Raw genomic sequence first — 27,704 nt, forward strand, 5'->3', positions numbered from 1 at the left:
TTACTCTCTTAGCTGGCCCACCTTCATTAAAACCATGGAATACTCAGAGTGGCTGATCTTACCTGCTCAGTCCTGCTAGTTCTTATACTCCAGGCCAAAATCTGTGATTATTTTCTTGTAGTTATTTTCCTATTTTCTTGTGCATCTTTCTGCATGTGTTGTATCAATCTGTATTCTCAGTTTCTCCTTGTTTCTCTCTTCCCTGTTTTTCCTGGCCCCTCTCAGCCCTTCCTGCCAGCCATGGTGTCACATCATGCCATGTTTACACCAAATCCAGTGCAGTTGCCAAGCCCCTTATCTGTGAATTTGATCAAATTGCTCCTTCTCCGTGCCCCTCTGAGAACTCATCTCTTATCTCATGAACAAATCAAGCTGTCAGTCACTATGTTCAAAGAATTTCTTAGCTCTCCCCCCACTACTCACCACATTGGTTAATCTTCTCTTCCCCCACATCCTCCATCTCCAGCAGCACCTCTCTTCTCAGGGGTTTCAGTGCTGGCTTCTCAACTCTGCTGTCCTGCACTTCTTCTTCATCTGTACAGCTGTAAGGTCACGCCCTTGTATTTCTATTTATATTCCATTTTCTGATAAGACAACGTGTACATCTCTGCCAGTAGACTGCAAACCGCTTTGGCCCAAGCTGCAAAGGTTTTTCACCAAGTCCTCAATAGCGTACATTTAGTGTGAAGGAGAGATTAGAAAAAGTCATAGTCCTAGCTATTGTTACTAGCTAAAAATGCAATGCTGTTAAAAATTGTCATTATGAACTCAGCTGTACTGACTGAAGTGAAATATTTGTTGATCAAGACCCTTTTTCAGGGTAATTCACTGTTGCAGGTACAGTGAAATCCATAGGTTTATCAGGGCATCATACTGCACGTTTTTTGGTTAATTAATTACAAGAAAGGATCTCAGAGTATAATTTAAACCAACAAATTCTTGAGCATAAGGAAATTTATGAGCACACAAAAGTGGTCCTATATTTTGGAGGTGCAAGGTCTGGAATTTATCCAAATAACTGCTGCTTACAGAGGGCTCAATTCCAGAATACTCACATCAAACTCTGCATATTTTACACGTGTGTGCTGTATGAGGCAGACTGGCTTGTAGAAGAATTGGGAAATTTGGCCTGAGCATTTATCCTAATCTACAAATAGGTATGAAATCCCCCTTGACAGCAGTGATGCTTTTTTGGGAGATCACACACTTGTGTCATCTGACCACAAGAGTTTCTTGGCACTCAGTCACTCGGCTGAGAAATGAAGTACAGATTTACTGGACTTCAACACGACAAATGTTACAATATCTGCTGCATCTTTTCTTCAGCAAGGCCACCATATTTATTTTTAAATCTATTTTTATTTTTATATAAGCATCAGCTGGCAACAGCTTCAGTTTGGCCTCGTTTCTGTCCTATGACACTGCATTGTCTTAAGCAAAGTCTCTACAAATCTGTACATTAAGTGCTATATTTAAATTGTGTTTTTATGGAAAATGCACATTCTTAATTAGCATTGAACAGGACACTCATCCTGTACATCCATGTTGGGTGCATGCATTTATAACTGTATTTACCAGATAAGCCAGTAAGAGACAGATGCTTAATCATGCCACACCCCTTTAATTTATCCTTAATCATTGATTCACATCTACTGCATGTCCCTCAAGTGTTATTTTTTTCCACAACATTTACCTTAGCGTATATTTCAATGTGTGCTGTTCACCTTATGGCTTCAGAGAGGATGTGGTTATGGTCTGACAGAAAGGAAGCTTTGCTGTAGATGGGAAGATAAAGCTCAAAAGCACCTACGCTGCCTCTTGAACACTTTTTTTTTCCTAAATTAACTGTCTTCTTTCTCGTGTTTCTTTCTTTGACGGTGAGCACAGCACAGAGTTCCCATGTCTTGGGAAACAAACATTCTTGGCTCAGCCATGAATAACTGTGTGCTCCTGGAGGAACTGCTGATCAAGAAATCCCAGCAGAAGAGAAGGACTTCACCCTCCAACTTTAAAGTTCGCTTCTTTGTCCTGACCAAATCCAAGCTGGCTTACTACGAGCATCGCCACGGGGTACGTCAGTCGTTTTCTCTCTCAGAGCAGTGGGAGGAAGGATGGAATTTGTTTAATGGAGGGAAGGATGCTAATGGAGGGAAGGATGATCTTTGTTAAATTTTGTTAACTTTTCTGGTCCTTGCTGCAGCACCATGCACTGAAAATTGGTCAAGTGGGTCATTTAGAGCTTCTGATCAGCAGGCATTTGGTGTGAATGGAGGAAGAAGACTACAAATTTATAGGAAGGATCTAGTTTTATTGTAGGAATTTGGCATGGGCTGTGTAAGAACTGTGTGAGTCTGTGCCTGGCACCTCACAGGGGGACAGGGTGACATGGAGAGGCCTATTGTGAAGGTCACAAGTGTACCCTGATTATATCTGTGAAAAAATACTCCACAGATCTTCACTCTCATTCTTTTCTTTGGGGCATCAGGCTGATGGCTGGTAGGGAGATCCGTCTAGCATTTTAAAATAAATTCAGCTGCTACACGTGTGGTCTTTGGAGCTAGCTTCAGATGGGCTGTGATGATGGGATCCAGGCTCAGGCCAGGCTTTGTTTCCCCAACTTTGCATTTTGCTCATTTGCTAAATATGAAGAAAATTAGAAGTCAATCTGTGCACCCCATTGTGTTTAGTGCTCTAGTGAAGTGGAAATGATTTCCTTCTATTTAGCTGGATGTTTGCGGAGCCTCGTTACGGTTGTAAATAATCTTGCTTGTTTTCCAGCAGTCCCTGAACATGCTGCTAATCCATTTTGTTTAGGCACTGTTCCTGTAGGCAGAGAAGAACTGTGCTGCCTTGGATGCAGCACTGGCAACTTCAGACCATCTGATCTTTCTCAGTTGCAGAAAATTAAGTAGAAACAGAACCCAACAATAAAAAAAAAAGCATGATGTGCCTTGGTATTTTATCACAACATATTTGGGGTTACAAACCAGCTTTAAAAGTTAGAAGGTTTAAAGGTTAATAGTAATTTTCACCTACATGCAATTTCTCTCAAATATGCCCAATGAAATGTTTTTCTTGCTTATACTTTCTAGTCCATGTTTTTCTCACCTCCATTTTAAACAGGACAATATTCATTGCTGCATACTGTGACTGTCTATGGTTTGAGACTGTCTTTGTTTGTTCTCCAAACTATTTTTCAAATGTCATTTTCGTAAGATTTTAGATTCCATTATAACCATTCCACTTAATTATTTAGGGCTAAATATTGAAAAGCATCTAAGTGATTTTGCTGTAGGTGTAGGTGTTTAGAGAAATGTTCGCTACTGGTTTTCTTTGGTGCTTTCTGAGTCTTGGTGGGCTTGACATGAATTGAATGGAACTCTGACTAGATACTTTTGCAGTAGGTGTCTTGTCAGCATCTTTAGGGACTGAAATAGTTTGGAAAATCTGACTTGGTGACTTTCAGTGGGGCACAGACTTCACACACTGTGTGTTCGTGGAAATTTTCCCTCTGAGTCTTCCAAAAGGTCATTTAGGTGAGATGAGGGTTTGGTGCATCATTCACTTTATCTTATATATTATATATTTTTTAATGCACATATATATGTGTAGACATATGTAGGTAAACACACATACAACTTTAGAACCTTGTGCACATTTGAGGTGTGGTGGTATACTTGTAATCACAGGGCTGATGTTCCATGAAATGGTGATTTTTCTTCTCACACAAGCTATGAAAATCAGGTTGTTACATGAAAAGAATTTGTCACAAAGTAAAGAAAGAAGAATTTGTCCTGTGAAACACTCCCAGAGCCAATCATTAGCCTCTTCGGTAATCAAAATTAGAGCCTGCTGGTAAGACCTCTGCTTGATCAGGCCATTGCTGCTCTGGAGAGGAAAGCTGAGGGCAGCCCCTGCAAGAACCATTTTGCTTTGTGCTCAGAATGGAGGCAACCCACAGCATTTAAGTTCACAGCCAGTGGAGAGAGGATTCCAATGATCCCTGCCCAGCACGTGGGCTGTGCCATCCCCAGGACCAGCACCATGTGCAGATGTTGAAATCAATGATCTGGTGCTGATTGTCTGGTGCAGTCCCTGGCACTGCTTGGCTCTGCTCCACAGGGACTCTCTCAGATAATTTCTGGGCTGGCAGAGGTCAGAGCAGGCTGTCTGCTGTTACCAGGGGGCAGTTTGCAGGTGGTCCTGCTCTGGAGGTTTAGGGACACTGCTGACAGCTGGCTGCAGTGATGAGGAGCATTCTCAAGTCCTATGGACTGACATACGGATGGGCCCAGCACATATCTGAGCTTTTAAAGCATGGATTTTTCAAGGGAGATCTCTGGGGATGTTTTCACCACAGGTTTTCAATGGGTGTCTTTAAGAACCCCTTACCAACCTGTCTGGTGGATTGCTGTTCTCAGAGTTTTGTACTGTATAGTTCCCATCTCTCCAGTCCCTGCTCAGTCAGTAACAACAGCCTGTGCACAAAGTCAGGTAAAACAACTACTGAGCTGCTTAAAAGTTTGAGAAGTCCCACGGATTTCAGTTGGATGACTTAAAGTACACACTTATGTATTAAGCCCTGGTTTATACAGTCTGCCTGTGTTTAACAGGGTTTAACACACAGTCCCTTTCTCTGCATTTTTAAATCAAAGGTATAAAACAACATTGAAGAATTTTTTGATTCAGTCCAAAACAAGGAAATAAGCAGGCTAAAAGGCTACAGGGATATTTTTGCAAATGATATCCAAAGCTGTCAAGACAACTGGCATCATAAAGGAAGGGTTTTTTACAGTAACTGTAATGGCATTTTCATTGTAATTTTCATCTTTCTGCCACAGCTGACAGAGAGCACTGTTCTCCTCAGGGCCAAGCACACAGTGGCCCTTAATGTTAATGAAAGATATTTACATGTCTCATTAGGAGAATGAGCCCCCAATAACTGACAACAATAAGAAGCTGTGTTTTCTGGAATTCATTATGCAGTGCACAATGCAGGGCTGTCTTAGCATAAAGCAAAGCCCTGATAACAGGCACATGTATTCAGCCCCCATCTCTGCTAAAGGACATCAGAAGTGCCTTTATTATAACATGCAAATCAATTCCAAAGGCAAAAACTATTTGTTTCAAGGTCTGATTTTGTAGCTACTGTACATGTGAATAAACAAGCACATGACAGTAATAATTTTAACTATTTCAATGAGTTTGATCCTCACTACAATAAAGGATAATTCAGACACTGTGATACTCTCAGGGTCCTGGTACACTTGCTGCTCTGCAAAAGCAGGAGAGAAGTGAATCCCTTTGGGGAGGTGCCTGGAACAGAGTTTCAAATATTCTTACTTAGATGCAGCAAAAGTACTTTAACTGGTGAATTATCTACACCCCCTTTACTCAACAGCTTATGCTCCTTGGTAAATCATTCAGGGACATAAATATTTTGAAATTTTGTATCTTCATGCACTTGGGGGCTATTATTAGCTGATAAAGACAGCAATGAAAGGCTCACCCAGAAAAGGCCAAGTTATTTTTTTCATTTAATCAGCACAATTCTTCCTACACTGGTCAGATGCTCAGGAGGTCACACAGAATGAGTCAGCCTTGTCCTGAGCTCTTTCATTCAGATCTTTGATACTCACACATAAAGATGGCAAAGATGGCACTTCAGTGGGCCTTGAAATCTGCTTTGAGTCTCTTGTTACATGAGAACAAGCAAATAAACTTGGCAGAAAATACTTTTATCAGCATCCCAGAAATGCTCCAGCTGCTCTGTAGCATTATCTACGCATGGGGCTGCTTGCAGCCTCCAGCTACCCATGGGGCAAAAAGCAGTGCTTTGCTCCTCAGTCCAGTCCCTCTCACCTTGGTTATTCTACACAGAATCCAACCTGGTTTTTTTCCCCAAAACTTTAATGTAAACAGATTAAAACTTTTATTCTGAAGATCTTCCTTCTGGTCTTCTTATTAGTTGGAGTGGCCATTCATACCATTTCTCATTGCTTTGTGCATTCTGAACACCTTAGCAGGCCAAAAAGCTGCAGGGATATTTCTTCTTAGCAGTCATGAAGCTGCAGTCCTCACCTAAAGGGAATTTAATTATGGTTTTAAAGACAACCTTCCAAATAAATACATCTGACTACATATGTCATTCTTCATAACCTGCCATGTATTTATTAGTTAGTACTGTTTGCTTGCCAGAATTTGCAATACCACTTGTTTTCTGATTCATATCTCCAACTAATTTATGAATAATACACATATCACCCACGAAGTCAGGCTTGGCATCTGCCTGCATCTCCCACTTCAATCAATTTTTATGCAATAAAATCAATACAATCCTAAATAAGATGGAGACAAAGTACACATTTGGGCCTTAATGTCTAGTACATCTCTGAAAACTTAACAGGAATTTTGAGTAATCCAAATGATATTATTTGAGTTGCTGGAGGATGAAGTTGATATTGTCTGTCACAATGAGCCTCGTTTCTATTGTGAAATCACAGAGTCATGGTAATGCTGGTTGGAGAGCATTTCTTAAATTCAGTTAGTAGACTTTTTGCCAGGATAAGATCAACACTCAGAGCAGGACTGTCACCAACACCAGGCAGGCTGTAACATTGACTGCCCACTGCTTCAAAGCCAGGGACAGAGATTCCACATCTTTCATCAACCTGTTCCAGTCCATCTTACCCACTGTTTTTCTGGATATTTGCAAAGTTCCTGTCTGTTGCTGTTCTCACTCACGACTCCTGATTCAGGGTGGTGATATTGTCTAGACAGGGTTGCCTTGAGCAAAATGCAGGTTCTCTGTGTCTGGTGTCTGTGGCATTTCTAACTACACAAACATGTGGTAAAGTCTGGTAACAAAAATAGCTTCTTTTTTGCTGGAATAACTGATTTTACCTTCCAGAATATGATTATAATAATTTTCTACTTGCCTTTTCTGTTCCTGCCCAGTTCAGTGCCTACTAGGTCCTTTTCTGTGTATTTATCTTTAAAAAATCTTTAGTTTTTGAAGAAATCTTTAGTTTTTGAACAAAATGTTTTAAATTCCTTCTGAGCAATGTTTTTGCAGCAAATGTCGGATACTTCCATTTTGTTTAAATTGCAAAGCTCAAATCCTTCTTCTGTCAGAGAACATTGAGGACGTAGCAAAATCTTCAACCCATGTTTTCTTTTATATCTTTAAGAAGGAAGGAATACCTCCTACTTTTAATATACAACAATAAATATGAGTCTTCCTAATAGCTACCTCTTGTTAGACTTCTCTATTGTGGCCAATTTTTGCTCCCAGTGCCTTTGACTTTTCTTTATATTGTAATCAACGTTGTAACTTATTTTATTGCAATGCCTGCCCATTTCTCTGTGCTCTTTCATCCTTTCTGACTGATTTTTAATTTTGGCCTTAAAGCTTAGATTTTTTTTCATGCAAAAGTGATGTCATACAGTTGATTTAATTTAGCTTCTTTTCTTCCACTGAATCCTTCATTCACTGCAATCCACTGTTCCCAGTCTTTGCTGGAGTCAAGAACAGCTTTGAAGAAACTAATATAGTATTCAGGAGTTGTTCCATGTGCTTTTATGTAACATAAAAGGCTTATTTTCATCATATTAGAAAGCTCATTTGAAAGCCAAGAATCTTCCTCTTTATTTTTTTCTTTTTTTTTCCCCCTTCTGTTTCTTGATGATGGCATTGATTTTCTTTTCTTGTCCAACTACTTGTGCTGCTGTAGAGATGGGCATCCTGATAACCATCTTGGACAAGACTTGAGCCAAAGAGAATTCTGGAATTTGATTTGGTGGAAATACAAGGCTGGATTTGGTCTATAGGACTGTGTAAGGATAGTAAATAATTGAATGGAGGCATCTCAAGCACCAGTTGCAGATGGTTTTGTTATTTAACACAATTCTGTGCACTCTGCATCCAGGGTGTGCCCACCCCTAAAACACCTTCATGTTCTTTAGATGTGAAAACAGCAGTAAAAAAAATTATTTATTCTTTTAGTTCAAGCTGAAGGATGAAATAGTCATGATGGGCAGGTAAGACAAGCAGACACATTAAGGGATTTAAATATCAAATACAGCAAAATAAATTGGAGGTATTAAAATCTAACACAACAACCAGGGTTCTACAGAAAGTCGCAGTGTCATCAATTATCACTCCTCTCCAATTTTCCTTTAGAACAGTTACTGTGACAGAAAATGCAAAATGCATTACAACTTTCTTTTAAAAATCTATGTCTTTAATTTAGTTTTCACATTCAAATTAAAAATTAGTTACCTTGTTTTATTTCTTATAAGCCCTGAAACTATCAGTGTTCCTAATGTGAGAAAACACATTTTTATGAGAAAACTCACAAAATACTGAATGAAGATAGTGTCCAGGAAAAGTTGCTATGAATCCAGTTTTCAACAGTTCTTAATATCCTAACTATTAATGAGAAAAACAGCACATTCCACAGATAAGGAATATGATAAGAGATAGAAAGTAATTGTATCAACACTGTTCAAGGAGGTTCAAGTTCAAGCTCAGGTATTTTGGTTGGTGGAAAAATACTTTATCAGGAGGGCTACCATTAAAAATAATTCCATCTTGTTCCAGTGATATCTCATAAGCTTCTGGGTGCTATTTCTACACCAAGAAATTCCTTTCCAAATTCTTTCAGAAGCTGAGCAAGGCCTGTAGAAAAGTCCTTGAAAGGCAGGAACACGTCAGTCATTTAAAGGTTGAAGCTGACCGAGGCAGCTGAGCTCTCTGCCATGGGCAGTTCCACAGCCCTCAAAATCAGCTGCTGCCTCTGTTCAGGCTGAGAAAGAAAAAGACAGGGAACAGGTGACACAGGGTCAAAGCAAGATCCTTCATCTACTTAATCACCAATTAAGTATTTCTCTTTTGAGTCAAGATTGTGAGTGAAAACAGGGAATGAACTTTGGCTCAGATTCTTACCAAAAAACCCCAAACCCTGATGGTACAGAGAAGGCCGTTAAATGCTTGCATTGATGGAAATGTTTTTGTGGTCGAGCTTGCTGAGAACTGGAATTTCCTACCTTGCTATAAATCAGTTTTCCCCTACCTTCCTGCCAAGGAGGCACTGCCAGCCTTGCACAGGAAGAGATGCACAGGAGATGGGGAGGGGAAGGGGAACACAACACCACTGGGCAAGGAAAGCCAAGCTGCAGCATGGACAGCCCTCAGCAGGGACTGCTGCCGAGGAGACTGGGGCCACATGAACCTTTGATGGCTTGGTTTTCCCCTCACCAGAACAAAAGAAAGAAGACACAAGTTGTTACGCAACTTCAGAACCAAGCCAGCTTTATGAAGCACGGGGTGCTGCCTTCCTGCCAAGAAATGCTGCCTTGGGTCTCCTCCTCTGCTCCTTGAGAGGAGGCTCTGCTCTCCCCTGCCTCTCCTCTCCCTTCCCTCTGCTCCCAGCCCTGGTGGCTACACCTTTTGCCAAGGCCCTTTGATAAACGCAGTGGGGCTCAGCAAAACCTGTACCACGGAGGGACCTGGAGCCCAAACACTCGCTGCAGAGCCTTTCAGCCCCATATCTTACAAGATCTGAGCTTTGTGTAGCCTGAGGGTGCAGGGCCACGGTCAGAAGTGTGATCACAAGCAGACCTGTGTCACCTGCAGCAGCCACTGCTGGCTCCCTGCCTTCTCACCATGAGCTCCACATCCCTGCCCCTACCCCTGAGCTGGAGAGAAGTGATTCATTTTTTTGGGGTGAGAAGTGGTGCTGGTGGTTGGTTTTAGCACATGATAGAGCCGGGCAGCTCATTCCTCAGGCAGGCACAGGGAGATGCCTCCTTGTGTTGCAGGGTAGGGCTGTGTCCATTGTCCCATGGTCAATTATCCCAGCATCTAAAGCAATCAGGAGTCATCTGATTTATGCAGCACAGACAAACCAAAGGATTAATCAATGAAAGAGCTGCTGGAGACGTGTAGGAAGAGGAGGGGGAGTACCAAAGATGAAGATATCAATGCACTGACCTTGTGATGCACCTGGCTCCCTTCAGAGCTTTTCCCAGAATTGATTTATTGCAAGTCATGGACCAAAAGAAAGAAATCAGAAAGAAACCTCTGCAGCACATGTGCTGCTCCTCATGGCACAGAAGCCTGCCCTGGTTCTTTCCACACATGGCTCACATCAAGACCACTGATGCTTTTACTGACCAACCAGCTAAAATATCTGCCCAATTATACTCTGGGCAGACTGGAAACAACAAATGGAGATCTGTCAGCATGTTTTGTCTCGGCTTTTTAGGAACAAGTCTCTGAGGTTTTTCAGAGGCCATTTCTAAGAGCCTTTTCTCTCCCCTTCCTTCCAACGGTTTTGTTGGATTAAAGTGTGGTCAGACATCACAAAAGCAGGGATATGTTTAGTTTCCAGCCCAGTTTCTGGGTAATGCCTGGTTTGTGAGTGGTAATTCCAGTTGTTTGTCCTGCTAGAGGACTATAATTGCTTTCTATCAGCAGGGTCCCATCAGCTGAGGATCTGTTGGGCAATGCTCTGGCTGTGAGACACACACCAATGTGCTGCAACATGAGATTATGAGGAGCTTCCATCACTGAATTTTGTGATTAAAAGGAACACAGTGGGTCGTGAGAGCTGCCGGGCAGCTGCACAAAGCTCCTTGAGAAGGCTGGACCCTGTCTTTCACCAGAGTCCAGAAAAGCACCAACAAAAACCAGTGTGCAGGGTTTGCCTGGCACAGCATCGCTTGCTAAAGCCTCAGGGGAGGAATGCATGTGGGTAAACCCCGGGACTTCAAAGGAAGGAGATGAAGGAGGGTTCAGCACTAACAAAATTGAAGGTTTTTATAGGATATAAATGGCTTTGTGCCTCATCAAAAGGGTAAAAATCCCTGGGGTAGAACAAATGATAGAGGAGGTTTTGAAGAAGAGACAGAGGAAGCCAAGTCTGAAAGAAGTGACTAGATAAGAATGAAAGGAAATAAATGATGAAAATGGGGTGCAGTAAGGCCTTCTAAGGCTTGCCAGCATTCGAGAGCTAATTGGCATTTACATTTAGGGGTGCTTTAAAGCCTTGGGTTTATTGATTTAGGAGAATCCCACACCCCAGAGAGCTACACTGGCAGATGTCTACAGGAGACAGTCCTGGCAGTAAATCCAGAGACACTGGTTAAACTGCAAGCAAATACAAATACAAACCACAAATGCACCAGCCGAGGCCAGCAAGAGCAATGTGAGACCACGCTGTAATAATTTTCCTCTTTTGCCTCAAGTCCAGTTATACAGAGGCAAAATACCCAGCCAGTCGTGCAAGAATGAGGCTTGGGGAGCCTCGGGGCCTCTCTGCTTTGAGGCTGTTTGACAGTGCTCTGTGGCAAACCACCCCCCATCTCCAGAGGCATGAGCTGCTGCCCTGGTCTAGGCTGAATTTAACTCTGAAAGTGGCAGAGGAGCAGCAGTGGGGCTGCACAGTGGTGGGGATGGCTGCTTCCCACTTGGCAGAGCTGCAGAGGGGTGGTGACAGAGGGGAAAAGGGACCAGAGGAGCTGGAGGGTGTAAGACACAAAGAGTTGGGACCCAAGAGAGGGTAGAAGACTGCCAAAGTCTTGCTGAGTGAGTGATAACCAGTGGCAGGTACAAGGCAGCAGCTGAAGTTCAGGCTCTGTCCTGCTGCCAGTGTTTGGAAAACAGAAGCTTTGCAGTGTTTTGGTGTTCTTAAACCTCACTGATTTCCGTCGCGCTGTCCCAAAGCTGAGTGGGGGGACAGCTAGTGCTTAATCCCTACTGAAAATGAATCAAAACAGGAAACCAGCTCGCTCTGAAGAGCAACCTCGTGTAGTGGATCCTGCAGAAGCACCAGAGGCTGAGCCTCAGCTCCACTTCCACCAGCTGCCCTCACCCCTGTCTTGCAAAAGCTGAGTGGGGTGAGGATTCCACAGGGAATAAGTCACACCAAGACAGCTGGGATCCATGAATATCGGCTCTTTTTACTCTTTTCCCACTGCCCATACTGTTATTTGGGTACCTGATATACCCAAACACCTGGAGAATGGAAGCACAGCAGAGGATGCCAGAGAAACAGCTTTGCTGGCAAGTTTTTGAGGATAATATTTATTTCAAAATCCCCTGTTGTTTTTTTCTTAGCTGAAAAGCCAGAAAAACAAAAATAGTGAAATGTTGTAGTTTTTTGGAAGACAGATACAGTAAAAATATGCATTTTGGATGAAATGCATAGTTTTGAAATTCTCAGTACACAAACTTTTTTAAATAAAATATTTATTGGTTTATATCTTTTCAGTATGAAACAGGGGTGTTAGTAAACTGAAAATTTAATGAAAATAGTTCTTTTTTGGTTAAAAAAGGGACTTCATTTTGCTGAATAAAAAATAGTAAAAGCTGAATTTCAAATAGAGGTTTTGACTGGTTCTCTAAAATCCATGTGCTGAGTTGAAATATATGTATGTGCATATATGTATGTGTATGGGAATACAGATGCCCAATATAAGAATTATTCTTTAAATTTTTTAATGTCTTACATAATCAGTTAATTTGCTTCTGCTTCATTAAAACTAAATCTCCCACAGATGCAACAGTCTGGTCTAATTATTCACTTAATCCACAATCATTAGCATCAACCAAGTGCTTTCCTCTGTCTTTTAGAAAAAAAGGACTTTGAAGGGTTCTGTGGAACTTTCCAGGATTAAATGTGTGGAAATTGTGAGAAGTGACATCATCATTCCCTGTCAGTACAAATACCCTTTCCAGGTGAGTCCGTCTGTTGACCATACTGAGAGAGACATCACTTCATTTTGTATTTTAATAGCATTTCTTTCACAGTGCATTTATTAATGAACCCAGCACTGGGTTCTTGATCAGAACTTCTGCTCCAATTTAAATAATCAAAAGTCAGTGAAGTTTTCTTGGTTTGAAAAGACAAGTGTCTGCTAAGGGAGGCAGATGCCTCCCCTGAAATGAAAAATGTAAAACCCTCCTTCTGAATTGTTATAATTTTAAAATTAAAGGGGCTCTCAGGCAAAGGTATGGGAGCAAGAAAAACAGTTGTTTACTAGGAAAACTAAAAATACAAATGTAATAGTCTGTCAAGAGTCAGAACAGGACCTGGCACCCTGTGGGTCAGGGTGGCAGCAGTCCCATTCCATGGTGGCTGCAGCCCTCCTGCAGTGTCAGGTATGAGCAGTGATCCTGTAGAAGGGTGGAGTTTTCCTCTGAAGATCCAGGGGTGCTGTAGATGGGCCTGGTCTTCCTCAGAATCCAATGGGAAGAGGCTGCTGTGGTATTCCAAACCTCAGATTATATCCAGGTAGGAATGCTTGGCTCCTCCCCCTGGGCAGAGATAAAGAAAACTGCCCAATGAACAGAAGAGAACTGCCTCATCAGATAGGAATAGAATACACACCCATTTCCAACCTAAGACAGAGATGAAGAGCTGCATCTGAGCAGCCCCTGCTCCTCCACTTCCCCACATCATCATTTGGCAATTGGTAACAGGGCTTCTGCCTCTTTCCTTGGGTGGCTCCATTGTGACCAGTGCTTCTGGGATTGCTTCTCATGGCTGGCTCCTTTCTCTACCCCCTCTCCAGATTGTCCATGACAGCTACATCCTCTACGTGTTTGCCCCCAACCGCGAGAGCCGGCAGAGATGGGTCCTCACGCTGAAGGAAGGTAAAAACCCCTCTGCCCACCCAACCGTGGCTTATGTCTGACCAGCTTTGTCACAAATAATGCTGAGAAAATGAGCAGGAGGTGTCAATGTCTCCAATCTCAGCAGTCAGAGTGTTTATAACCCAGGCAGTGGGTTATAAAATCAAAATGCTTGTACATCTGGCGGGTGTGTTTTCAGCAGGCAGGGGAAATTTGGATGTGGGATGGTTTATTTGGGGACTTTAATGTCTGTCAGTGTCTGCAGGGAGGTGTCAGAAGATGGACCAGCTCTGTTTGCTGGTGCCAAGCAATGGGACAAGAGGCAATAGGCAGAAATGATGCCCAGGAAGTTCCACCTGAACATGGGGAAGAATTTCCCTGTGCAGTGACCAGGCATTGGTTGCCCAGAGAGGGTGTGAGGTCTCCCTGCCTGGGGATATTCCAGAACCATCTGTGCCACATGCTCTGGGATGATCCTGCTTGAGCAGGGGGGCTGGACCAGATAACCCAATGTGGTCCCTTCCAGCCTGACCAATTCTGGATTCTGTGATTTGTGTCTTTCTAGAGTAAACGCTTAATAAATGACTGTAATTTGAGGTTTCTTCTTCAAGAAGAGATGAGGATTTTCCTACGGCTATTTTTTTTTAAATAACCTTTTCTACACAGAAAAAAATTCAGCTTTTATTAATAGATTTTTTTGGTTAGATGACAACCTTGCTAGAGAATCATTATTATTAAGGAACATTTTTTGTGGGTAGCTTTCATTTCCTGTTCACCTCCTGAATTGTGCTGTGGTTCACTCGCAAGGTGCTGCAGTAACCAACACTGGGGGCAGAGAGAGGCAGAGCTCTTGACGTGAGGAAGGTGTTAATTAGTTACATAAAACTGCACCAGGTTTCTGTCACAGCTTTTTTTCTGTTTTACAGCACTGCTGCTGTATTGTTCCCTCTGAAAACTTGTGCCTGATAGAGACATTGTGAAGTTCATGCACGGACTCTTGCAATCAGTTATTCCCCTACTCCAAGCTTCTACTTTATCACCTCTTCTCATCCAACATTTGTAGACTGTCCCCTCCTTTGGACTATTTGAAACAAGCCTGTAGAAGCTTCTTTAAAGAGCAGATTATTTCCATTTAGCTCTAGGTGACTTCTAGAAGGAACGAGGATGCAAATAAATTCATATCTCCCCTTCTTTTTCTTCCCCTAATGTTTTTCAGAAATCAGATACAACAACAGTTTGGCTTCAAAGTGTCATCCAGACTTTTGGTTGGATGGCAAGTGGAGATGCTGTGCTCAGACAGAGAAGATGGCAGCTGGCTGTGTGGTATATGACCCCACCAAAAATGGTAAGGGACTTGTTAACACCATCCTGACATGGGAAATATTTATGCCTAGTAATAGTAGAGGACTGAATCTCTTTTGTACAGAACATCAAAAAATATTATGTTAGATTTCCATAAAGAGACATGTTCCTGGGTTCTTGGGATGTTCTGGCTTACCTTTTACTGTATGTAAGGAATTATCTTTTTTTGAATTCACATTTTCCTCTGTGTGATGCTTGGAGCTGGTATTGGAATGAGATGGAGAACTAAGAACTTGATCAGCTGTGGTCAGTCAGTAAACCATAACAACTTTCTTGAGATAAATGCATTCAACAGTACATGTCCTATTTTAACCAAACCAAACAAAACCATATTTCCTCTGTGGTTTCAATGGCCAAGCATAATCTTTACTCTGTCTCCTGAAAATGAACACAAGTGGTCAATCATTCTTCACCAAATAAACATTTACCTTGTATTTTTTACCTTGATGCCTTAACCAATCTGTACCCCAGTTTCCAATTCCTGCTGAGACTCGCTGTGTAGTTGGCAAGTCTTGCTCTCAAAGTCCAGAGCTCACTGTTCATTGGGTTTGTATCACCTGTACCAATTCATTGCATTGGTGGTTTTTCCCTTGGTTTTGTCCTCACCTACTTCAAATTATCTTTCTCAATTTCTTTTCAGCCTCAAAGAAACCTCTTCCTCCCACTCCTGAAGATAACTGGGTGAGTGCAGTGATGCTGTCCTTAGTGTCCTGCCCTGAGTGATTAACTACCAGTGGGGAATATGTCCTTATTAGTGTTCACCACAGTGCAGTGACCTAGAATTTCACCTGTGATAACACTCCCTGGATATTTTCTGTACAACTGAAATTTTTATATGAAATTCATTGTTTGAAAGTGCCAAAGATTCTCTTGCTGCCACCACACTCCACTAAATGGTCTGGGGTGCTTTGAGGCTTTTAAACCCAGGGGACACCAGTGCCAGGAAAATACCACTTTAAAGAGCATGCCACTGCTTTTTATGAATATTGATATTAATATGAATGTGAATGTGATGAGCCTTTTGCCTAATTTGTGCAGAAATTGTTGCTGGACCCAAGGGAAGCAGTGGTCATAGCCATATATGACTATGAAGCCCAGAACCCACAGGAGCTGACGTTACAATATAATGAGGAATACTATGTGATTGACAGCTCTGAGGAACATTGGTGGCTGATTCAAGATAAGAATGGGTAAGTCCCTTTTCAACAGCCAATGTGCAAATCCTTTCTAATTCCAGTTTGTTCTTCCATTAACATACATGTTTATTCCCTTTTGTAAAGCATCCTCATATTTACAGGGGAAAAGTGATGGAAGGTTATTTATGGTAACCTTCTTCCATTTGCTGTTGCTTCAGGCAGCTGAAGAAAAGGACCTGAAAGTTAATTTTACAGCAATAAACAATTCAGACTGATATTTGCAGTGATACACAGGGGGGAAAATTGTGAACCTCTCCAAGTTTAGAGATGCAATCAGTTGTTTTTTTCTCCAGTAACCCCACTCAGTACCTCCCCACCAGCATTTTTACCATGCAATGAGCAGGCAAAGCTTTCAAGGCTGATTCCTACAGATGCAGTCTGTCAGCACACTCACACTTGTCTTGCCTCTCAACAGGCATGAAGGTTACGTGCCAAGCAGCTACCTGGTGGAAAAATCACCTGAGAATCTGCAAGTTTATGAGTAAGATGTGCCTGTGTTTTTCTTGTACCTCTGAGTGCCCTGGATTTGAAGATACAAGCCTCACATTCCCCCACCTCACATTCCACCCTGGGGATGCTCCATTCAGAAGCTCCTCAGGAGAAACTTTCCAGGCGTAGAAGTGCTGACTTGGAGTCTTTTGTTTTCAGGTGGTACAATAAGAACATCAGCAGAAGCAAGGCAGAAACACTGCTCAGGGATGAGGTAAATCAGTGTTATATATGGGGGGATGGGAAATAATAATTAATTAATGACAAATGAAGCCTGCAAGGGCTGCTGTGTGTAAGAGAGATGAACCCTGGGTTTCTGCTCTGTGTCCTTAGTGTGTGATGTGAGATGAAGGACCTCCAGCACACCCCCTTATCCCCATGTTAGCTGAGCATGGATGGAGCTGTGCAATCCAAACACGCCCAGTAACTGGGACTGGAGGAAAACACTGCTTCAGAGCACTGTGCCAGCTGAAAACTGTGATTTTAGCTCATCTTTTCTGTCTCTGCAGGAGGCCTGTGGATGCCAGTAGCTCTCTGAAAATCTAACCAATCTTGTGCTGAAGTATTTTGGGTGAAAGCCAAAAGCATGGCTGTAGGTTTTGTTTTTTTAATTGTGTGTGTGCGTGTAAGCACACATCTTTCATTTTTCAGTTGAGCCAGAGTTTTCCAGTGAAGACTGTACTGAAAATACAAAGAATAAGCTTCTTGTTCAAATTTTCCACACAAACACAGCCTTAATTTTTTAATCAGCTCTTACATTAACAGGTGGCCCTGTTAATAAACACAAATAAAGTGTTCCTTCCTGGAACAGTAATATTTTATGGAAATAGCAGCAATTTTGTGCTGTTTTAAAAATTCTTGTACAAAGGACTAGAGGAAAAGTCCACACATGGTTTAGTGGTCTTATTTTTTCTTTCAGTCCTACCAGTACAACTTTTCTGTGGTAACTACCCCCATGTGGCTGCAGAGACTTTTGTTTCAAAGCCTTGCAAGCCTCACAGCTCCCCCCAAAAATGTGGCCAAGTTTGTGAGTGATCTCTGGCCAGGCTTGGTGTCAGCTGAGAGCAGAAGGAGAAGAATAGAGCTCAGAGTAACTTGGGCAGGATGCTGCCTCCAAAACCTGCCCACCTCCAGTCCTGAAGCCCTCACTGTGTGTGATTAAATGCTGCTACAGCAGCAGAGAGACCTTTTTCAGAGCTTTCCCGTGCCGGATATTGTGTGGGGCAGTTGCAGCAGATGCTGTGCAGACACTGAAGGGGCAACCCTGGAAGTTCACAGCTCAGCAGGCTGATCCCACCTGGGCAGAGCTGCACAGCCAGCAGCTCAAACCTGGGGATGCAGGAGCAGCTCAGCCTCTGTGTTCAGCTGGAGCTGATCAAAGCTCTAGGAAGGAGGCCCAGGCTGGGTGCACTTGGTGGATTTGCTCTGCATCAAGTGTTGTGGGTGGGTAGAAGACATGAAATGGAGGAAACCTACCATGTAAAGCAAAGGAGGAGAAAATGAAAAAAATCAGGCACTTGGGATGCCAGATGAAAATCTTCTTTATTTGCAAACAGAAGAAAAATGTGGTGTTTATTACCAATATATAGGTCAGTACAGCACATTCCAGCCAAACTGTGATATTAAATCTCCTTTGCCATCTCATCCATCTGGGCCAGTGGGATCATGCCCTATGAGGCACTTTAACTTTCAGATGAGTGGAAAACAATTACAGTGAAAAGTTAAAAAGAAAAATTGTTCTGTGAGTGTCAGACTGCAGGAGGATTGCTTTCTTATCCATTTATGTTTAGATCCTGGATGGCTGGTGTACCTGTGAAAGGACAGGATCATGTCCAAGGTTTTCCAGTTTGGGGTACATTGGTACATTATCATTCCTACACTCCCATATGGACTCTCTGGTGCTGGATAAACTGTGATTTGTTCTGTGGCTGCTCACTCCACGGGGAGCACTCACAGGGGTTTGCCTTTCCACTCAGCCACACATTTCATTGAACATGTGTTCTGTCAGATAGGGCTGAGGGCAGTCAATGGATTCAGAATTTCCAGAGGAGAGATTTGGAGGGACAAAGAGGCACACCCACATGTACTCAGCACAAGTGCCTAAGTCTCATTTCCTCTGAGAGGAAGCTGAGGTAAAAGCACCTAACACCCAAGACAGATCTGCAGGCCCTGGGCAGCCACCAGAGCTGTGCATGGAACACACCAAGCTCTGTCAGTGGGGTGATGGCTCTTTATTTTCCTATATGTTTAGCACATCTTCATGACAGGGCTGAAATAAGCACAGCTTTGCCCCCAGCCTACATTTTTTTTTCTTCCATTATGTCTCTAACCATTTTTCTTTCCTTTGCTTCCAGGGTAGAGAAGGGGCCTTCATGGTGAGAGATTCGAGGCAGCCTGGCATGTACACAGTCTCTGTTTTCACCAAAGCATTAAGGTACAGCTGAGCTCAGCAGCTTTTCACATCAATTACATCAATGAAATGGCTTCTATGAGTGTGTAATCTCTGTGTAGTTGTTTTGGCATTATAACGAGAGAGCAGAAGGCTCATGAAAATGATAGAGGGAAAACACTTCCAAAAAAGGCAGAGGAGTCAGCTGCCAGTCCCAAAGTGTATTAAAGGCTTCACTTCTCCCTGAATCTAAATATGTGCCCATAAATAGTCCTTTGGACATCACTGGGGTTGTCATTCTGATGGCACTGTCCCCTGAACTGAAGTGTCAGTGGGATCAATGTGAGCTGTGTGCTGGACTCACCAGAGATGGGTAGTGCAAGGGGTTTCAGTGATGGGGCAGAAAGCTGTGTTTCACAAAGAAGAGGCAGAGAAACTTAGTACACAACCTTCTCTTATCAGGAAACCTCAGCCCTTCTCTCGAGATGAGACCTTCTGTGAGTGAGAGGGAGAACATACAAGTACCCAGAGTTCATTAGCAACTGCAGCTCACTCCTTGCTCCTCCCCCATTCTTTCTGGGGGAAGGTTCTCCCCTTTGCTCACTTGTTTCTGTTCATGCCCCAAATCCCTGTCTTTTTGCTGCAAACTATTTTCTCTCAAAGAAAACCTCCTATTTTTCAGCACGGACAACAATCCTGTTATAAAGCATTATCACATCAATGAGACAACTGACTTTCCCAAGCGATACTACCTGGCAGAAAAGCACGTGTTTGACTCCATCCCTGACCTCATCAACTACCACCAGCACAATGCAGCAGGTGAGACAAGCTGATGCTGAACAGAGATGCTGCTGGTTTGCCAGGTGACTGTTTGGAATGAAGGAGGGCTCCCAAGCCCTCTGTCCTTACAATGAAGTGTTAAACAGCATCACCGTTTCTCCCACTTATTCTGAAATGGCCATTTCAGGCCAGCTTCCAGTACTACATCCTCACTCTGGTTGTCCTTCTAGGGCTGACCATGGCCAACACAGACATCATAATGATGTTATAGAGAGTCCTGGGGATGTATCACCACTGCCAGGCCAAGCTATCTGCTGGAATTGCACTGCAGGGCCTTCTTGAGGTGATCCATCCCTGGGCCTTGATTTGACACGAAGTCAAAGACATGGCCAGTATCCATAACCAGACATGTATCCATCCCATCCTACAGTCCAGGAGTACCAAGGCAGACAATGGACTACAAAAATACCCTATAAATACCAAGTATCCTTTGGAAATTCATCAGAGTTTACAGAGACTCAAGGCTCTGGATGTGAAAATGGGAAATAAGCTGAAAGTGCTCAGAACTGGCTTCCTTCTCTCAGGCAGGAAACCAGAGCCTGCACAGAGGTTCAGCTGCCCTCAAGTGGAGCTGAGAACTCAGTGCAATAAATGTGCTTCCAGAATGCCAGCTGCCCTCTGGGGTGGTGGCAGCCAGGCCCCCATGGCTGTGCAGTAACAGGAGCTGTCCCCGTGTCCCCAGGTCTCGTGACGCGGCTGCGACACGCGGTCTCCTCCTGGAGGAAACAGGCCCCCATCACTGCAGGCCTCAGCTACGGTAAGGTTCTCCCATGACTGCCTGGGAATCACACTCCTGGCTGGCTGGCTGGGTGATCCTGCACATCCCCACGGGTATTGAGGAATATTTGTGGGGTTGCAGCCACAATAAATGGCTTTCTTCAGGTCTTTGCACTGCACTGTTCACCAGCTTGTCATCTTTGTCATGGCTGTTGATAAAGGACTGAACTGATCATGCAGTGCCTTCAGGGAGGTGATGAGAACTGAGGGTCTCAGTGAAGTCAACATTAAATGCCAAAATGAGTGCTGAACGAAGGGGATGGAAATGGGAGCATAGAATAATTTGATGAAGGCTGAGTCCCTCCTGAAAGACACCTTCATTTGAATATTGTTGTCAATAGAATTTTGCTGGTATCATCTTTATTGTAATTCTTGGAGACTTCAAAGAAACTCAAGGCCCATGTTGTGCTGGGTACTGCACATAAGCATGGTAAAAACAATCCTCCCTGAAGAACTGGATAGGCAAGACAAAGGAGGGAGAAAGGGGATGTTGTTGTTCCTACCCTTGAACATAACCTGCAGCATGCACTAGTCAAATGAGCTATCAGAGGTCAGACAGGCAATTTGAGGGAGAGCCAAATAGTCTCACTTGGAGTCCTGCCTCAGTGTTTAACCCACAAAAGCTTTTTGTTTGCCATTCTGTTGCTCAGTCCTTAACTCTTTCTCCCTTGCAACCAACAGGAAAATTGGTCATTAATGCCTCTGAGCTCACCCGTGTGCAGGAGATTGGCAGTGGTCAGTTTGGGGTGGTGTACCTTGGCTACTTGCTGGACAAGACCAAAGTAGCCATAAAGACCATCCGTGAAGGAGCAATGTCTGAGGAGGATTTCATCGAGGAAGCCAAAGTCTTGATGTAAGTGGTAGATTCCCCACAACATCCACACCCTGTGGGATTCATAACACTGAATGAAAGTCAGGAATCTGAGTAGGGAATTCAAACTTGGATTATCTGCTATGTATCTAAATAGTAAATAAACTGGTGAGCTCTGGTGGATACAAAGGAAGGCAATTCAAAGTGTAGGTGAATTACTCTGCTTCCAAGTCTATCAATATCCAGAATGGTCTTCCAGATCCCTGCTATTCAGGAAGGCAAGGATAACTGATGGTGCATTTTGAAGAGCAAAGTGTTTTTTCTCAGAAAAGGTCTCTTAAAACTTAAGGGTAATTTCATTGAAAAACCTTACATGTAAAATGTTTTGCTTTGCACAACTGAATATGGTTTTATTGACTTTTTTGTATTTTTTTGCATTTCCCTCCCCACAAGACAGACAGAAATTGATTTTATTTTTGATTGAATGGTTTTCCACACAGAAAAATCTTTTGGTGACCGCTGCCATTTAAATGGAATTATATTTAGTCCTTGGTCTACACGTCTGCAAAGCTGGCCTTTGCAGTGAGCTGGGTGCAGCCCTGTGGATAAATTTCTGTATATAACACACTTGCTGTGAGGATAGCAGGCACTGAGCCTATTTCAGCCTCTTTTCCACCTTCCCTCCCTACCCCACAGGAAGCTGTCTCACCCCAAGCTGGTCCAGCTTTATGGTGTGTGCTTTGAGGATGCTCCCATCTGCCTGGTGTTCGAGTTCATGGAGAACGGCTGCTTGTCCGACTACCTCAGGAGCCAGCGGGGCAGCTTCTCCAAGGAAACCCTGCTGGGCATGTGCCTGGATGTGTGCGAAGGAATGGCTTATCTGGAGCAAAACTCTGTCATCCACAGAGATCTGGTATGTTGGTCCCATGTGGACTTTTTCTTTGCTCCAGAGGGGCTTTTTCTTCTGCTTTCTTTCTTAATTTCAGCTTCCACACTCCTCCTGCCTGTCTGTTTATAGGAGAACCTGTATCTGTTCACTGCAAAAGCAGCACAAATATTTTTTGGGGAAAAAAAATACACAAACAAGCCCTGGAGGGCCGATCGATCTATTCCCCTTGACTAGTTTTGGGAGAGAAGAAACAAGCCATAACATTTGTCTTTTTTTCCTGAGTGGACTCTTTGGCTCCCCAAGAGCCACAGTACTGACCACTCTTCATATCTAAAACCAGTGAATATTACAAAAAGACCTGTTCTAGCATAAGTCATGTATAAGCATCCATCAATGATAAAATAGTTTTAATTAAGGGGTTTTCAGTCAAGCTCCATCAGTCACTGCTGCAGTCTCATTAGGCATGCAGTGACTGTGAGTAGTTGTGCCTATTTTAGGGTCTTGCTCCACCCTTTCTGGGCAACAAGGGCCTGTCAGAGTGATGGCTGAACAGCTTTTCTGGCAACAGGATCATGCTGCAGAATGTACAGAAAGCATGAGAAGCTCAGGGGTTTGTGCTCTTTGTATGGCACAACGTCACTTTGATGCTCCTTTTTTAAGCATGATCTGCTCTTCCAGGATAAAAGCCCCTGAGGGCTGTGACAGGGTTTTAGCTCTGACCTGATGCCTTTGCACCTTGTTTTCTTGCAGGCTGCCAGGAACTGCCTGGTGGGGGAATCCCACGTGGTCAAAGTGTCTGACTTTGGGATGTCAAGGTAAAGGCAGTGGGGCTGTGCACGGTCCCCTGAGGCTGTCAGGGATGGGGTAACTCAGCATTCCTCCTTCTTTTCCAGGATTGTCCTGGATGATCAGTACACCAGCTCCTCAGGCACCAAGTTTCCAGTCAAGTGGTCTGCTCCAGAGGTTTTCTCCTACAGCAACTATAGCACCAAATCTGACGTTTGGTCATTCGGTAAGGAGCTCTTGTCAAAATGGAGAAAATTCAACAGCCCCAGCTGGGAAAAACAGGGGGCTCGTCCTCAAGTAAACTCTCCTCAGCACTGCATCCTCTGGACTCCAAGGGTGTGTTGCCTGAATAATGGCTTAGAAAAGCAAGCCTAAAACATTCAAGTGATAGAAAGGAAAGAAAACCAAACTACCGAGATACTTCAGAACATTTCAAATATTGCAAATTTAAAGTATTATAATAATACAAGTAATGAACTCTTGTTCAGGAGTGTCCAAGAAAAAGAGGAGAGGGAAGACATTTAAGCACTCCATCTCTCTGCATGTCAGTACATTTAAGCACTCCATCTCTGCATGTCAGTCCTGGGACACTCATGCCTCACTCAAACCCCCTGTCCTTCCAAATTTGCTCTGCTGATTCCATTTGCTTTATGCTGATCTGAAAATGTTATTTCACTGCTCACACTTCTCACCTCATTTCCTGCTCCACAATGCATTGTTTGACGATTTGTGTCCATTCTTTGGTCTCCCTTCTGGACCCTCACAGATAAGGGCACTGCTGTGTGTTTTTGCCCAAAGCCATAACAAAGGCTGTCCCCTGGGCTGTGGATCTGGCACACTCATGGGCCTGGCCCCTCTCCAGCCCACACAGTGAATGGGGCAGTGTGCTGTGCACAGCTCACAGTCAATGGGGTGCCACTCAGCCCTGGGGCCAGCAGTAAATAATGCAGGATTATAACCTTTGCTAGTCTCTGCCTGTGGACTCTGTGTCTCCTTTGCCCTTTGCTGGCTGGAGCTGTGGCTGGAGCTGTGCACTCCTGGGGTGGGCTGTGAGCAGCACAGTGGGAGCTGGGTGCTCAGGCCCATCACAGACTCAACAGGGAGATGCTTCAGAGAGCACCAGAGATCCTGGCTGGCATCCTCAAACTGTACAGCTGTGTTAGGGCCTGGTTTTTCAGCTCTCTACTGAGAATCCAAGTGAAAATGCTTTTCCAAGTAACTGGCACCAATGTTGAGCTGCAGAGAAGAGCAGGTGGAAAGTGGCCCTGCTGAGGATTTTATTTGCCTCTTTGTGATTTTCTCCTGTTTGGCTGCTTTAGGAGTGCTGATGTGGGAGGTGTTCAGTGAAGGTAAAATCCCCTATGAGAATCGCACCAATGCAGAGGTGGTGGAAGAAATCAACGCAGGATTTCGGCTCTACAAACCCAAGCTGGCCTCCAAGGCAATTTATGAGGTGATGAGCCATTGCTGGAGGATGGTGAGTATTGTACTGGATAGCCCTATTCCCCAAAGAAAACTCCCTTCCCCTTGGCTTTAAGGAGGAGAGAGACTTGTGCACTCCACATGCTAGCAGAAGATAAAATCCTGGAGGTGAAGCACTGTAGCTTTCATCTGCACTAGCAAGCAAACTCTAGACTCTCTGCCTTTTATTTGACTTCACTGAGAAGCCCATGTAGTGCACCTAACTCAAGTTAATTCCACAGTTCCCTTGCTAAGAAAGCTGTGGATTTGTGGAGCTGAGTTCTTAGGGTGGTAAAAATGACAGCCAAGCCATTACAAGCTACTTAGTGTCCACCAAGACAAATTCACTGGTAATAGAAAAGAAACATTGCACAGAAGGAAGTTGGTTCTTCCAGTGGCATTTTCTCTATAGGAATGGATTGTATTTTTTTTAATCCTCAGTTTCTTCCCAAGGTTTTCCTTGCTAACCTTGCCATTCCTCTCCAGCTGACATTAATGTTCTTCCTCTCTCTTCTCTCCTTTGCTCAGGGGAAAGATGAGCGGCCATCCTTTTCTCTTCTGCTGTTTCAGCTGAGTGAAATCTCTGAGTTTGATGTGTAATCATGGCATTGCATGCTCAGCACAGCCAAGAGAGTCCTGAGGAGAGAGAAGGCTGGATTTTCCCTAACAAAGCATTAACAGGAATCCTCTCACCATAAACACTTGCCGTATGCCTGGGGAGAAGGAGAGGGCAGGGGCTGGTACTTCCAGACAGACAAGATATCCCCAGGCTTTCCAGAGCCTAGACAGACACAGGCTTTGGTTTGGCCAAGAGTGTGGTTTGCATCTTAAAAGCAGAAGTGACTATTGAGCATGGAGTCCTGAACCACACAGTCCAGCAAGGGTGTTTCTCCTGAAGAGACAGCCTCAAAATCTAGAGATCTGACATTGCTGTTCTAACTCTGTGAACTCCCAAATGAAGGTCTTCCCTGGAGGGAGATAAAAAAAAAGCTTTCTTTAAATGAGGAGGAATGCTTAGACATTTCCCTGGCTCTCTAATTCAGAGTGGGCTGGACCTGAAAGCTCTGAACAGGAATAAGCCTGGGGGACACAGAAGCAGGATGGATTCAGTGACTGCATTTCTGATGCTGGTATTTCAAGGTGGTTTTGTTTTCCCTTTGCATGATTTTCCCTGCAACTGTGGCATAACAGGAACAGGATTTGGATACCTGGTAAGCTGAAGTGGTATCTGTGTGTGCACACGAGTTTGTGAGGGAGGAAGAGAAAAAGAAATGTATGTGCTGAAGAGTCTTGAAATTCTCTCAAATTGCATTGTACAGTGAGTGGGAAAATGGGACTCTGATGCAAATGAAGACATTCTTGGAGGGGAGAAGTCAAAGCTGAATGTTTATATTGATTTTTTTCTTCAGTCTTTCCACATCAGAAGATTAATGTGTGACCTCCACCCAAATTCTTTGAACAAAGTATGGAGGAGTGGGCAGTGCAGAGTGTTATGTGTGCACAGTCCAGGACAAGACAGAGTCCCAGGATCTGATTACCTGTGAAAGGTACAGGAATCTACCCCTGAACTGGTGTGTTGGGCAGGAAGGAGCCAGAGGGCTCAGGAGGGAGCCAGGAGGAGAAAACATGCAGAGTATGTGCTCAGTGCACCAGTGGTCATGAGAACTTCAAAAAGTAACAGAATCACCACAAGTAAAGACTTCTCCATCTCTTCTGTGAACAAAGGCACTGACCAAAAAAAAAAAAAAAGACCAGGGTGAATGGCGTGCCTGGGTTCTTCCTCCTCATTATGTGGTGACAGCAGAAGGTGTAAACAAAATCCATCTCCTGGTATTTCCATTAAAATCTGTGGTTTCACTGCAAGACAGAGACACTCTTCTGACAAAACTGACTTCAAACCCAAAGTGTGGGTGTTGGTGTCCTGCAGAATTTGTAAATAAGATCAGGACTTTTAGCTAAGCATTAACAATCACTAGGGAAGTCAGGAGGGCTCACAGATGATATGTGCAGACATGCAATGTGTATTTTTGATGCTTCTCTGTTTGGGCAGGTGAGAACACGAGGAAACCTTACGTGACAACAGCTTACAAAAGCTCTGAAATGCAAACTTCCAGCAGCAACCTCCTGTCTTTACACAAGTCAGGTTCAAATATGTTTGCCAACAAAAATGGAACAAGGAAATAATGTAATCCCATGATCTCACATATCCTGTGTCAAATTATTTCTTCCTAGAAGGAGGCTTAATTTTTGGTATTTTTTCAAGCTCCTTGTTCTAGGCTGGCTTTTAGGAGCCAGAATATCTTTTCAAGCATGTGGAAATGGGCAAGGCATCAGTTCCTGCCTTAAACATCTCCCCACACTGTGAGACTGTGTCTATAGGCTCACAAAGTTCAGCTCACTGCCCCCACCATCCTTGAAGGACCCAGGGGTCTGATGAGCATGAGGACATTGCTATTAAGGAGCAGCAATATTGCTCTGTTAGGTGACATTTCTGAAGTTATATTTATATCTGGATAAGTGTAATATTTATTAGCTAGAGTGGGTTGCACAAAATATTATTGTGATTGTTTATGTTCAGTTTTATTTTGCAGTCTTTCTATGCACACAATATGAACTTTTACAAACAATAAAATTGCTGAGTCCCATCTGTGACTTTAACTATGTGTGAGCAAAACTGCAAAAATCATGCACCTATAATCAAATACCCTCCACCAAGGTGCAAACAGGCATCTTCTGGCTTTCTGAAATATCTCTGTTCCCCAGAACTATGGTTGTGTTCTGGGGCTACACAGTGTGCTGGGTTTATGGGAGTAGGAAGCATTCAGAATCTCTGCAAATATGGTAATTTATTATATAGACACCAGATTTTTAGGTCTAAATATCCATTAAATTTGGCTTTAAATTCTCTGAATCTTCATAAAATTGGGGGTGATAATATCTGAGTGCTCCCAGAGGGTGCTTCCCCATAATTTACAGGGCACATCAGGAATCTCAAAAGGGCAGTGCCATAGTGGGATAGCTGCATGATAACAATGCACTCTAACAAAAGCTTCCCTCACCTCAGC

At 43.4% G+C, this 27,704-nt stretch overlaps 1 protein-coding gene across 1 annotated transcript; it reads left to right on the top strand.

The window, feature by feature from the left end:
* The first annotated feature begins 1,878 nt into the window (after positions 1-1,878).
* On the top strand, positions 1,879-27,259 carry ITK (IL2 inducible T cell kinase). Its single transcript, XM_039701804.1, has 17 exons — positions 1,879-2,070; positions 12,638-12,742; positions 13,579-13,660; positions 14,856-14,984; positions 15,642-15,682; positions 16,040-16,191; positions 16,613-16,678; positions 16,846-16,900; positions 19,041-19,120; positions 19,758-19,894; positions 20,598-20,672; positions 21,374-21,545; positions 22,200-22,416; positions 23,143-23,207; positions 23,286-23,404; positions 24,498-24,655; positions 25,168-27,259. Exons 1-17 carry the CDS (start codon positions 1,900-1,902, stop codon positions 25,237-25,239), a joined length of 1,896 nt encoding a protein of 631 aa, XP_039557738.1. The 5' UTR covers positions 1,879-1,899; the 3' UTR covers positions 25,240-27,259.
* The last annotated feature ends 445 nt before the right edge of the window (positions 27,260-27,704 follow it).

The sequence above is a fragment of the Passer montanus genome, unplaced genomic scaffold, assembly GCF_014805655.1.
Source record: "Passer montanus isolate IOZ18808 unplaced genomic scaffold, ASM1480565v1 scaffold15, whole genome shotgun sequence".
NCBI classification, from domain to species: domain Eukaryota; kingdom Metazoa; phylum Chordata; class Aves; order Passeriformes; family Passeridae; genus Passer; species Passer montanus.